This window comes from Curcuma longa, chromosome 4 (assembly GCF_044706935.1).
Source record: "Curcuma longa cultivar G26 ecotype Majalengka, Jawa Barat chromosome 4, ITB_CL_G26_1.1, whole genome shotgun sequence".
In the NCBI taxonomy this organism is placed as follows: domain Eukaryota; kingdom Viridiplantae; phylum Streptophyta; class Magnoliopsida; order Zingiberales; family Zingiberaceae; genus Curcuma; species Curcuma longa.
Window position 1 is genome coordinate 10,307,487 of NC_133864.1, and position 13,668 is coordinate 10,321,154.

Consider the following 13,668-nt stretch of genomic DNA (forward strand, 5'->3'; position numbering starts at 1 on the left):
GACCGCTGCCGGTTTGATATACTTATCTGCCGGTTTATTAGATTGATATGACAAATATAATATAAAATTTATATGAATAATGTTGATGATTTATATTAAATTTATAATATCAAATAAATATATTTATAATTATAAAAATTTTAAACAATTAAATAAACATTTAAATGAATAATTTCGAATTAAATTTAATTTTTAAAAAAATAAACTTAAATAATTATTTCAACGACTCTATTAATTTTGGTATTGTTTATCTATTAATTATCTTATCAAATAATTATTAATGATATAAAGTTTTATTTGATTTAACTACTTTATAATTTTAATAGTAGTTTTTTTATAATTTAAATATTTAATTTTTACGATCCGTATAGAATAGTCCACCTCTTAAATTTTTATTCCACTAAGACAAATATCTTATAGTATGATTTAAATCATAAATATTTAAATAAATCAAATATCTTATTCTTTATTGAGATTTTTTTTAATCGTCTTATCTCAAGGAGTAAGTATGAAAATCTATGTTGCCTAAGTGCTATTTTAACAGTAGACTGGTCACTATAATACTCTCTTTATAAATGGTTGTTAGACTGGTCACTATAATACTCTCTTTATAAATGGTTGTGACGAATTCTATTTTTTGTGTCTTGATGGTAAATTTCATTTTTTAATCAAACTATCAATCATATTTTACTTTCAAAAATATGATTAATTAATTATTATAAAATAAATTTATTCAGATGGACAAACATATTTATACATCTCACTTCCATGATTATTTTCAGCGGTAGAAAGTTGGGTGTCGTACTGTTTAAGATGCCCTTCGATCGCAGACATTGTCTGCGTCGTTGGTGAAGGCGTCTACTTTGCAAAATTCTTCGAGATTGAGGCAATATCTTCTTCCAAAAGGAGGAATCGCATGATCGGCACCGTGCTCGGAAAAGATTGATGGGTGGATGGATGTAAAGCATAATAATTGGAGCATTAACTAACTTATTCGAAGACCCGACAGGGCAACGCCGGTCCTTCGCAATCATCATGGATTCCACTCTTCTTGGCGGCTGCCATTTCCAGCCACGTTCAGGTTACTATCCTTCTCCCGATCCCATTGCCATCTTCCTCAAAACGGATTAAGTTAGGCAGTTTTGCGATTTTTTTGTTTTCGAGCAGGCCACGTTGCTAGGGCTTTGACTCTCGATCGGGAAATTTCGTTGTCCGGGTGAACACGTTCGCCTCAGGGTCGTCTAAAAAGTCGGCTCCTTTGATTTATTCTGCATCTGTAGATCATTTGGTGGAAGAAAGGCGCGGCTTTGTTCCGTCTTTCGCTGGTTTCTTCTCCATCCTTGTTCGTCCTGCAAAGTATCTGCTTTGTCCAAGAAAAGTCTGCGAAAGGTTGAGGGTTTTTCCTTCGTCTTTTTCCCCTTTTGCTCGATGCTTTAGATGCAAACTTCTCCTTTTGAGCTTTTGCTGTTTGTTTGCTGTATTCGATCTGTTCTGGTTTCAGGGTGAGTAGAAAAGCAGTTTTTTTGCTCGATTGCTGTGCTTGGGGAAATATCGGAAACTATGGATGCTACTAGCTGGCAGGAGATGCTGCGGAGTATGTTGCCTCCGGGGACTCCCATACCAGAGGCGCCAGCCAACCTCGATTACTCCATTGCCATCGAGTACGATGGCCCTCCTGTGTCTTATGAGCTTCCGAGGGTTGAGCCGGTCGATGTGATCCCTACAGCTGAGCCTGTGACTGAATCTCATATGTCCGGGGACGGCACAAATGCCCCAGTAGTTGATCAAATTCCGTTGCCGGTTTCTCTGATCGCTCGATGCGCTGACTCTCCCCTACGGGCCTCTGGAAGCTCCGAGTCTGTTGATTCTGTCTTGCAGAATGAAGAGTTCACTGATGCATCCCATTCAGCTTCTCCAGTTTCTGCACATAGCATGCCAAATGGGCAGCCTAGGCAACAGGTTAACGAGGGGAGGAGGACATCAGTAGTTACTTTCGAGGAAAAATCAGAAAGTAAAGATTTTTTTGAAGATTTATCAGGTTCTCCTCGGTTCCTTGGTGTTACCAGCAAGGAGAAGAAAAAAAGAGTGTGTTATAGATGTGGGAAGAGAAAGTGGGAGCGCAAAGAAGTGTGTATTGTTTGTGATGCCAGGTATTGCAGCTATTGTGTGCTCAGAGCCATGGGATCTATGCCGGAGGGGCGGAAGTGTATTAGTTGCATTGGACAGCCTATTGACGAGTCCAAGCGTTCAAAACTTGGAAAGAGTTCACGGACATTAGCTCGTCTTCTTAGTCCACTTGAAGTCAGGCAAATATTGAAAGCAGAGAAGGAATGTCATGCAAATCAACTCCGCCCGGAACAGCTCATTGTGAATGGATTTCCACTAAGGCAAGAGGAGATGGCAGAATTATTTAGCTGCCCAATGCCTCCTCAAAAGTTGAAGCCTGGAAGGTATTGGTATGACAAAGAATCAGGCCTCTGGGGAAAGGCAAGCACATCTGGCTTTGGTTCTGAGTCCTTTTTTGCTTGGTTCAGCATGTTAACTCTTTGCTTATTCTTTTTGTGTTTTTTTCCAGGAAGGAGAGAAACCTGATAGACTTATTAGTTCTAACTTGAATTTCACCGGCAAGCTTCAGACTGATGCTAGCAAGGGAAATACTGAAGTTTACATTAATGGAAGACAAATAACAAAAGTCGAACAAAGGGTGCTTAAGGTGCTTAAGTCAAATACTGAAGTTGTTTCTTTTAGTAGCTACATTTTTATTTGCTCATCATCTATAGCAAACCTTTGATATTCTACTGACTACTGAGTCATCTACAAGTAGTCTTGTTTAAATCTATTTAAGCTCATCTAAGGATCTACAAAAAAAGTTGATACCTAATTCAGTCACTTACCAGTGCTTTGTTTTTCCACAACCATCTTTTACTGTCATAGTTATCACTTACCAGTGCTTTGTCATACCTTCTGTCTCTAAATCACATTCTGAAAATGTATGTTTTGCAGCTTGCTAAAGTTCAATGTCCACGTGATACACATTTCTGGGTGTACGATGATGGTCGTTATGAGGAGGAAGGTCAAAATAATATCAGGGGGAAAATCTGGGAATCGGTATGAGAACTAATTACTCACTTTCATTTGTCTGACTAAATTTGGATTCTCATCTACCATAATGGATTATCTGGTTAATAGTTGCTTCATTATTGTTCTGGTCTTTTTGCTTGACAGGCGTTAACAAGATTTGCATGTTCATTATTCTCTTTACCTGTACCACATTCAGTTCCTGGTGGCCCTAAAAGTGAGGCATCCCACTTAACCAGAGTCTTGCCTGGTTATCTCGAACAGAGAGTCCAAAAATTTTTGCTCCTTGGACCCCAGGGATCAGGAACTGGCACTATTTTTAAACAGGTGTGATACATTTACCAACTTTTTTATATGAACCATAATGGCAAATTGTGATTGTCAGTTGCATTGGTGATCTTTTATCTATATATGTATGCTTGATACAAACTGGAACAGATAAACATGATTAGCAATTAGCATTAACCTATGTGGTATACTGGTATTTCTAGAGTGTTTTGATTTTATCATTTTGTTTTCATTGTTAGCCAAATGCTGTAGCAGTTTAGTTTGTATTGTCCTAAAAACTTCATATGGCTATTTGGCTTTTTGATGGCAATTTGTGTGTGGTGTTATCATTTATCACAGATCATTACACTTCAAGTGTTTTATCAAAAGTTATCTGTTGTCATGAGGTTATAAAATTCATTTTGCATCTATAGTGAAGCTTAGAAAAATGAGGAAACAAGCTTTGTCTTCCTGAATCCTGACGTTATTCCGTTTCTTTACTGCAATATAGCATCTTTTTTTACTTTTTGTTCACTGACATTTCTACACATAATGTGACTATAATCCTTGAATTAATTTAAAAGAGTCAAATATGTGAGGAACTCACCCAAATAATATAATGATCATTTTCAGGACGTCAAACTGTGATATCCAAAATTTTATTCATAATTGTTGCTAGCTATCCAAATGCACATTACTTTGATTTGTCTTAATCTTTAGACAGGCAATTGTTACCTCCTTCCTGCAATAGTGAGACGATGACTACTTCCTGCATGTGAACTATAATAATAGCATGCTTCATGCTATACTTGCTATCAAACTAAGGGTGGTATTCACTTAGGAAGAGACAATTATCATAAAGTTCAACCACCTGATCTTTATCTCTGAAGTCAATTATGAAGTTTGATAGCAAGAAATGACGATTTTATCATCTTTCGATTTGTAATCATTTGTTCAAAAAATGTCATGTGGTTTGAACTGCCTATTGTTGATTCAATGCCTTGAACGGGAAAACTATTGTATGGAAATATGCTATACATTTGATTTTCTTTCTGATCGTATCACTGTTTGTTTCTTTTCTACACACAAACACCCTGTTCACTCCATTTCTGTTTGATGTTTTGATAATTTGGGCAGGCTAAGCTTATGTATGGAAATCAGTTTTCTCAAGAAGAATTGGAATACATGAAATTGATGATACAAAGCAACATGTACAAGTATCTAAGCATTTTACTGGAAGGCCGAGAACGCTTCGAGGAGGAGGCTTTGACTAGGATGGAAAAGAGAGTATCCGATGAAGGACATTCTGGTGAAGGTAACAAGCATGTTTATGTCTCTGCTTATAGAAGTTTAGTATCCGCTATGCGCTAATCTTATTAAATTTTATTAGTTATCCAGCTATTTGGCCTTCTTTTTTGAATTTTGACATATCTTCTACTGTGGGTGCCTTCCTAACTGGCTGGCAGCAGTAATTACTAGTTATCACCATAAGATACTTGTATGGAGATCTTTTGTGTGTGAAGGAATTAAAGAAGTGCCGGTAGGATAGAATGTGCAAACAAATTTTCGATGCGCAAAGATTACATAAAACATGCTATAAAGACTACTAACTTTGGCATCATTCCTAATTCATAATACAAAGTATAACACTACAACCAGCAACAACAGCACAAAGCTGTAAGTCCACTGTTTGGGGTTAGCAGTCATACTAATGCTATTACTAGTTACTCAAATGTGTTTCGAAACCCAGAATTTGCTAAATTCCAGAGTAGTAGAGTAATAGTTAAATAACCATGGTTGGAGTCGCTAATGTTTACTAACACAGTTTGATTGATGAGTAATGTTGTGGTCTGATGTTAATGAGAACTATATCCTGGTTGGTCTCTGATTGAGAAGAGAGTTTGACTCCTCTTTCCTAACTGGTTCAGATTTGAAACTAAGGCTTTATTTTCAAATACTATGTTGCCCTAGAACGATAGAGAGTTTTGATGCAACAGTAAAATTGTGGTCATATGATCTTGTAATCACGGGTTCGAGTCGCAGAAGGAAAGGCTGCATTTGATAGATCCAATATGATTCAATTCTTCCCTAGGATCCCATATTAGCAGAAACTTTGTGCACCGGACTCTCCTTTTTACTATGTGACCTAGACAAGCCCTTTAAATAGCCCATAGTGATCTCAATGCCTAGGCATAGTTAAATCTTTATCTCTTTAATAATTTTATCTCAATTTTGACCAAGTGTATTGCAACCATGCACATGTTCATCACTAAGAATATGGTGGCTACTGGCCGGCATTCAAACTATAAAGCAACTTCTGCAGTGACATGTAATTACTTTGGTTTACATATGCATGTCTTCTGAGCTCTATTGATATTGATACTTTATTTTGATAGAGAATAGGCAGATTTAAATTCCCACATGAATGGTTTCAGCAAATCATTTGCAGCGGTTTCAGGTCAAGAAGAAAGTGAAGCTAGTAGGCCAAATCAATGTATTTACTCTATCAGCGGAAGATTAAAGCAGTTTTCTGATTGGCTTTTGGACATAGTAGCCATGGGGGACTTGGATGCTTTTTTCCCTGCCGCGGCACGTGAATATGCTCCATTGGTTGAAGAGATGTGGAGAGAGCCTGCCATACAAGAAACATATAAGAGAAGAAATGAACTCCACTTTCTTCCAGATGTTGCCAAATACTTCTTGACTAAGGTATTTGTTTATGATATCGTTCACGCTTTGTTTCGACCATTCATAGTATTCAAACTAAGTGCAGAGTAGTGAACTACTACTGTAGTGATCCTCTGCAAGATCCTTTTTTTAATTCTCTAATGGTGCGATCTTCTCTGCAAAGTCTAATAGCTACATATAGTAGCGCTATACTGTCACTGTATGCACATGAGATTACTAATCAACTAATACTTGACTGGGCTACTTGCTCCCGTATCTCTCAAGTTGGGAGAAAAAGTTGCATTAACTAGAGTTGTCCTTGGTCACTCTACAATCTACTCCTGCTTGTTATTTCAATTGGTCAACTTATAAAGGGTTTTTGAGACTTGAACCCGTGACTTCTAAGTCACCCGATAATAATTTTACTATTGCGCCATGGCTCTCCGTCAACTTATTTAATAATATAATCTATTAGGCATATTTGAACATATACCATCTGATGGAGGCTCTACCGACCTTTTTACCTGTCTAACAGTTCTAACCTATCAATACAGTTAAATCTATTCTGAGTTTTTATTTATCACAGAAACTTATGCTAAAGTGGATACCAATATCATACTTTCTTGCAGGCTGTTGAGATATCAAGCAATGAGTATGAGCCTTCGGAGAAGGATATATTGTATGCAGAAGGAGTAACTCAAGGGAATGGATTATCCTTTATCGAGTTCTCACTTGATGACCACAGTCCAATGTCAGAACTCTACAATGACAATCTTGAAGCCCACTCCCAATCACTTCCCAAGTAATTTCTCTCAATCGTCTGCGCTAGTAGCAATTAGAAATTGATATAGTTTTACTCCAAAGTTATAGTACAGGTAGAAACACAGAAGAACAAAGACAATGATGCGAAAAACAAGGATAAAACTTATACAAAGGTGGTTTTCGAATAATGGAAGATCTGGTGAAGGGAGCTTTCATATTATGAAATGTGCAACACCAATCTCAACAATTTGGTTTCATATACTAAACTGTAAACCATGGCACTTGCACTCGGCCGATATATAACAAAACATCTCAACCAAATTGTTACACATACTATAATTGAATTGCAGTACTTGCCATAAGCCACCTACTATAAACTATGACATCTACCTGTAGGTATCTCGGCCAAATTGTCGAACCTACTATAACTGAATTGTAGGACCTAGTAAACTAAATGATGACACCTACCTACTGTGTCGTTGAACCCCAACTAAACCGTAGCTAGTTGGATGTTCAATTAAACATTGACCCATAAATTAGAGATCTCATTTTACAACCAAGAAATAAACTACTGATCCCTCAACAATTATAGTTAAAGGTCCTTCTACAGTGCTGAAAATTTGACCTTTTTTACTTTCATCCTCACTCTTTTGCTCATGTTTTTCACTGTGGTTGATTTTCCTCAGGTACCAATTGATTCGAGTAAGCTCGAAGGGCATGAATTACGGCTGTAAATGGGTTGAAATGTTTGAGGATGTCCGCCTAGTAATCTTCTGTGTGGCACTCAGTGACTATGACCAGTTAACATCTCCTGTCACTGGCAGTAATGAACCTTTGCAGAATAAGATGGTGCAAAGCAAGGAGTTGTTTGAGGCCACAGTCAGGTCTGTCTTCACTTTCTTGATAATTTTGGTGTTAATCATTACGCAATCACTTTCATGAATGCATCTCTTGTTTATATATGCATCTAGAGTTAAGAACTACTTGTTTCTCCCAATCGCATTGAAAAGTAATGCTTCTATCCCATATTTGAGTTTGTTATATATCATCAAGTGACTCAAGGTTATTTTAACCAGGCACATGTGCTTCCACAATACCCCATTCGTCCTCGTGCTCAACAAGTATGACTTGTTCGTAGAGAAGATAAACCGCGTGCCCTTGTCTTCCTGCGAGTGGTTCAGTGGGTTCTCCCCATTGAGGACCCACCAGAGCAACCAGAATCTAGCGCAGCAGGCTTACTATTACATCGCCATCAAGTTTAAGGATCTCTACTACTCCCTCACCAATCAAAAACTGTTTGTTTGGCAAACACAGGCACGAGACCGCCCTTCGGTGGACGAAGCCTTCAAGTACATGCGAGAAGTGCTTAAGTGGGCCGATGAGAAGGATGAGAATATTATTTACATGGAAGATTCCTTCTATAGCACGACAGAGATGAGCTCAGCAGTTATCCAGCAGGAATGATTGACTCAATCTCCCTCTCTTGGCGCAAATTTTTTTGTGCATAGTATCTTTGTATCTAATGTATAATCTAACTCCAGATTCTCTGGTTGACAATTTAAGTCCTGATGATTAAGAATGTGATTGCTTGTTCTGCCGTTATGTATAATGGAAATCAAGTTTCATGGCAAACTTGAATTCTCATAAAATTGTCCCTCTTTGGTGAAAGCACCGGAAAATTTAGAGAAGTTAGGAAGATACTACACAATGAAAATTTAAGGCCAAATTTGTATGATTATGACTTTGTATGTAGAGTGAAAATAATCTCTATTGTTGGTGTCCTATTGTCTTTGTTAATCAAACAGCCATCTGTTAACCAACTTGTGCCACATCAATCAAACAGCATCAAGGCATAAATCTCAGTACTTAAACTATGCTCATGTTGATACTTCAATGTGTTCATAAAATTACAGCAATTGGGTTCAAAACTCTTCAGTAAAGAATTCCAAAATGCAACATGAGAATGAAAAGTAGACAGGCATCATGATGCAGATATTACAGGTTATAAAGAAAAGTAATTGCTTAAATCATAATAGCAGAGAAAAACAAAATTACAATAATAATAATGATAATCTGACAAGGGAACTGAGGTAGAGCAATTTGCACCTTGATTATCCAAAGATGCTTCTAATCCCTGCACGCTGCTCTGGTGTCAACCTGGAAGGAAACTTCACATCGAACTTGATGATCAGCTTCCCCTTCTTGCCAGGCTCTCGTGCAATGGGCATTCCTTCATTTTCAATCACAAATTCATAGTTAGGCTTGATTACATCAGTCATGTCAATCACCAAATTACGCCCATCAAGGGTTACGAGGTTTATTGTAGTCCCTGCTAGTGCATCGACCAGTGAGATCTTTTGATGAACAACAAGATCGTTGCCCTCCCTCTTGTAAACTTCATGAGGCTTCTCGTCGATGATAAAGACTAGGTCTGCAGGAATTTGGTTCAGTTCTTCATTCCCTTTCTCTGGAAATGTTACTTTTGTGCCTTTTCTCCACCCGGGCGTCACTTCGATTGTCAGTATTTCATGTTCTGCTACTGTTTGCCTGTATTGCATGAACAGGAACAGGAAAGGATTAGAAAACTGAATGAGGAGAAGATCTATCAAAATGTCCTTATGGATCAACAGGCTGTAAAGAGTATCATTGGGGTATATTCGGTATACCAATGCGATCAAATTGAAAGCATATTTCAAGTATACAAGTGGAAGAAAATTGACATATAAATACACTCTACACTATAACAGGGAGAGAAACACAGGATCTAATCCCCTTAGAAAAATGGAGGAAAAAATTATCCGCAGATAGAGAATACATAGTAGAAATATTGGTAATAGATTTGCATCCATATGATTTTTGATCTACCTACATGTATATGGTGCTCTCCAGTTCTAGCAAAATGGCATCTGAGAACCTCACCCTGAAGCACTAGGTTTGAGCATTTTATAGAGGGGGCACTGGCCAAGAATAAACAAGAGCATTTGGTGAGGTGATGGGATAGATTTCTTAAACCACCAGCTAGCAATATCACTGGTTGCCAAACAAGTTCTCATGCACAATAAGTACAAATTTACGAGATGTCTAGTAAATAATGTCAAACATTAAATGCATGGGCATCATTGTGTAGAGCTTCTCCAATGGCCTATCACAGTCTAAAATTAGGCATGCTATCAGACAGGAACCATCCATATGATCAGATTGCTTTCTTGATCTACAATGTGAATCTAGACAGTAATATTCCATTGAACTATTCAGTTAATGCCAAGTTGTAAAAGAGGGGGAAAGTTTTCTACCCATTAGGAGTTCTGACTTCTCTGGAGATCTTCATCTTCCTCTTTGTACCGGTATAGAGTTCCTCAAGGTTGCATGCTATCTTTCGCTCTACAGCAGGCGCTTTCCTTAAACGAGTACTAGTAGCAGCTCCCTCAGTCTTAGGCTTGAAGGTGTTTGCAGAACCACCAAAAGTGCCACTACCATCTGTCTGAAAGCTTGTTGATTTTGAACGATTTAAGTTCTCAAAACCAAAAGGATTGCTCCCAAAGAAATCAGAAAAAATGTCCTCCGCGTCTCGAGGGTTGAAACAGAAAGTACTAGAACCACTTGATCCGTAAGAGGGTCCATTTTGTGAGTCACAAGAGGCATTCAAGCCCTTTTCTCCATATTGATCATATATCGTCCGTTTTTTTGGATCACTGATTACCTGGAATAAGTCACAAGAAGTAAGGTCATTCACAACATAATCTCTGTTACCTGTACCTTTTGACTTGCCAGCAACTATGTTAGAAATTTCAATATAAGGTTTGGTACTTCGCAATTTATTTACTAAATATTAATTGCTTCATTACAAATCAAGAATGCCTAACCTATTTACTTCACGTTTTATGGGCTCAAGAAAAATTTTAATCAAAATCAACAAAGAATACCTAACCAATCAAGTGTTCTATAAAAGATACAGGTCTTAGGCTAATGATGATAATCTTAATTCTTCAAGAATATTAGCCAAGGGCAGAGCTAATTTTTGGCTGATGGTTGCACTTGCCTTGAGTTGACTCTTCACTGTAAATATGTTTGTCTTTCCTCAAGGGAAAGAAGGGCAGTGGCCTTCCTATATACTGACATGAATATAAAAGAATTATGGGCGGTCATGTACAAGGGTCTATAGATATAAGTATGTAATCGTGTTCTATTGAGAATGTCAAGTTAGCTGATTGTCCACAATAAGAAATACAGCCTAACCAAATATCCCAAATCCATCCAAATAAAAGATCCTCAAAGTCGTTTGGCATCAAGGGTGTTGACCGTTAGTTGAGTGTCGGCAAGTAGAAGTTCTAAAGAAAGCAGTCGACCTAGAGAGTTATTCTTAATTGTGGATCCATTGCCTGCCAAAGGTAGCAAATTGACATTCAAATAGACACAAACATTGATTTTACAGAAATTCCTGCAACATACAAATTGCAAGTATAATCCCATTCTTGTGTACAAATTATGTTATGTGCATCTTGCTCATTAGAAATTTAGAATTATCCATAATCACAATCTGAGGATCCAATCTTAGGAGGGGTCATTATCCACAATATGTTAGCACAGCAAACTCTGATGACACCATACTGATATCCCACTACTCGTTCTATGAAAGGAGAATGTATCAAAGTTGCTTATTGATCATGTAAGCAGGTCCTCCTCAGTGGAAGGTTGATGCTCTTATGGAGAAGAATGAGAAGCTTAAATTCTTATTGTTGGTGCATAAATTATAAAGAACTTGGAAGGAACTAGGAAGTATACATTGTCATTCTTCCATCTGCCCTGGCAAATGGCTACCTTCTTACTAATACCTCATTTCCACGTGATGACATTTTTGACCAGTTTTCTGACATAATAGTGACTACTGAGAATTCAGAGTAGCTAATGCTTCTTTTGTGCATGAGTCCATAGAGTCCAATACTGGTTATTTAGGTTAGTAGTGGTCCATAGTATGTCTTTATTGTAGGTCTCTTTTGTGATTGTCCACCATCAGCTGGTCAGAAAAGCCATGTTGTGCAAGACTCCTAGTCTGATTTCTGCTTTTGCTTTAGAAATTTAGGATCAGACAACTTGACATTGATTTGTAGTAATTATCCAACAACTTTACTAGAAAACGAGAAAGAATCTAACTTCATCCATCTAAGAACACTGTCGACTAGTATGACTATGCTAGCAAGCGGAAAAATGTATTTCAAAGTGAACATTCATATTGTTAAACTTCATCCATTCATAGCAGGATATTTTTTTGATTGAAAGTGGGAGATCTAGGTATTTTGAGGGAAAGTTCATCAGCAATAGAAGATTAGATCCAAAGAATTTCACTTTGGAGAAGTTAGTTTGATTTGAATTAGTTCATCCAACATTCAGCATGGAAGAAGATAAAGGTACAATCCCCATCTAGACTGTTTGGATGCCCCATTCTATACAGTTGCCCCAATACTATGAACAATATCGTGGAGTTGGCATAGTCTTAGGATGTGGCATAGCTGTTCCTCTCAAACATGTGTGTCAAACAAGTTTGGAATTCGATGACTTCCAACCAGATGCAAAAAGAATAACTTCTCACCCAAGTCGCACTCACCTTTGGGAATCCGAAATGTGGAAATTGACTGATAGTATTATCATCGAAACCAAAACATAAACACTAGAATAAACCCCCACGAGTTAACATGAGAACAAAAACCAAATGTCACAATGGAAAAAAGAAGAACGAGTATAGTAAAAGATGAATCTTACATCATAGGCTTCAGCAATCTCTTTGAACTTGGCCTCGGCGGCCGCCTTTTCGTTAGGGTTCTTGTCCGGGTGCCACCGAATCGCCAGCTTCCGGTAAGATTTCTTGATTTCCTCATCGCTGGCGCTCCTACCAACCTCCAGTACGTTGTAGTAATCGACTCCCATGCCGACACAAACTCCAAATAAAGCTTACCAAGAGCCCATGCAATCATCAATCCAACCAAACCGCGACGACCAAACCACCGCTAGCATTTCGTCTCCCGACCATTCAAAGATTAATCTTTTCATCGCTAGAACAAACTAGTCAATGAAACGACACAAAAATCGCATCAACAAAACCTATCCCTAAAGTTTCCACGAAGATCCAACAGAGAAAACAAATTCACAGAAGGAAACGAACTTCCGACCACCACGATCCACTTGAAGAAACGCATCGAGTTGCAGAGATCGATTCCGCGAGGGAAGGGGCATCGATGCTGCAGGCAGCAGGCGACGCCTCCGGCGAAGTAGGCGAAGGAAACGAAATAACCCGTCGCGAGCTTTGGGTCCTACGAAACACAACGAATCCAAATGGGTGAATTCATTGCCTCTCCTGCGGAGATTTCTTCTAACCGTCCGATCCTCTGATGATGCGTGATTCACCTGATCGTGGATAGCTCCGACGGTCATATTGACGATCGCAGATAATTTTGTATGCGGTCTAGATGCTTTTATGTTTTTTATCGTAAAAAAGCGTGGTGGTCTCTAGTGGCTGCCACGTAGGAAGACGATAAGCAAAGTGGATAAACGTACCGAACCCTTAGCCACCCGTTAAATACACCAGCAATCATGCAGCTGTAAACCAATTAAACGTAGATGAGCAAATTGGGTGTGTCCGTTAGTAACAAATAATATTTATAACTCTTATTAAAATTATAAAAAAAAATTATGTATAAATAAAAATATAAAAAAAAAATAAATAAATTTAGTAATATCGATTAATTTAATTGCTTATATATAATAAGATAGCGTAAGTAAGACTAGTGTTAGAGTGATTAATTGTTTTAAGCAATATAATATGATTAATAAAATTATTCTAATTTTATATTTATATTTTTAATTTTCTAACAATTTAATACGAAATAAGGCCAAAAAGAA

The 13,668-nt window shown here is 37.7% G+C and overlaps 2 protein-coding genes across 6 annotated transcripts; one reads left to right on the forward strand and one right to left on the reverse strand.

Moving 5' to 3' along the window:
- The first annotated feature begins 820 nt into the window (after positions 1-820).
- On the forward strand, positions 821-8,575 carry LOC141828281 (extra-large guanine nucleotide-binding protein 3-like). 2 transcript variants are annotated; one of them, XM_074715676.1, is made up of 11 exons: positions 821-1,081; positions 1,168-1,389; positions 1,502-2,487; positions 2,576-2,713; positions 3,004-3,108; positions 3,226-3,405; positions 4,483-4,660; positions 5,795-6,054; positions 6,642-6,814; positions 7,461-7,658; positions 7,851-8,575. In XM_074715676.1, the coding sequence occupies exons 3-11, from the start codon at positions 1,561-1,563 to the stop codon at positions 8,236-8,238; spliced, it is 2,547 nt and encodes an 848-aa protein (XP_074571777.1). In that variant the 5' UTR covers positions 821-1,081; positions 1,168-1,389; positions 1,502-1,560; the 3' UTR covers positions 8,239-8,575. The 2 variants fall into 2 exon arrangements, with proteins under 2 accessions (XP_074571777.1, XP_074571778.1); XM_074715677.1 differs by having other exon boundaries at positions 5,804-6,054.
- A 192-nt stretch (positions 8,576-8,767) lies between these two features.
- Positions 8,768-12,912, reverse strand: LOC141828282 (uncharacterized). 4 transcript variants are annotated; one of them, XM_074715679.1, is made up of 4 exons: positions 12,532-12,912; positions 10,297-10,474; positions 10,068-10,251; positions 8,768-9,321 (listed from the first exon to the last, which is right to left on the reverse strand). In XM_074715679.1, the coding sequence occupies exons 1-4, from the start codon at positions 12,694-12,696 to the stop codon at positions 8,886-8,888; spliced, it is 963 nt and encodes a 320-aa protein (XP_074571780.1). In that variant the 5' UTR covers positions 12,697-12,912; the 3' UTR covers positions 8,768-8,885. The 4 variants fall into 4 exon arrangements, with proteins under 4 accessions (XP_074571780.1, XP_074571782.1, XP_074571781.1 ...); XM_074715681.1 differs by having other exon boundaries at positions 8,768-9,120; positions 9,238-9,313; positions 10,249-10,474; XM_074715680.1 differs by having other exon boundaries at positions 8,768-9,313; positions 10,249-10,474.
- Between the last annotated feature and the right edge of the window lie 756 nt (positions 12,913-13,668).

Coding starts and splice junctions, on each gene's coding strand:
- LOC141828281 (XM_074715676.1), top strand. CDS start 1,561: ATGGATGCTACTAGCTGGCAGGAGATGCTGCGGAGTATGTTGCCTCCG. Junction 2,488..2,575: donor AATCAGGCCTCTGGGGAAAG/GCAAGCACATCT, acceptor GTTTTTTTCCAG/GAAGGAGAGAAACCTGATAG. Junction 4,661..5,794: donor TGAAGGACATTCTGGTGAAG/GTAACAAGCATG, acceptor AATCATTTGCAG/CGGTTTCAGGTCAAGAAGAA.
- LOC141828282 (XM_074715678.1), bottom strand. CDS start 12,696: ATGGGAGTCGATTACTACAACGTACTGGAGGTTGGTAGGAGCGCCAGC. Junction 10,475..12,531: donor AGATTGCTGAAGCCTATGAT/GTAAGATTCATC, acceptor GACTTATTCCAG/GTAATCAGTGATCCAAAAAA. Junction 9,322..10,067: donor GAAGTCAGAACTCCTAATGG/GTAGAAAACTTT, acceptor CATGCAATACAG/GCAAACAGTAGCAGAACATG.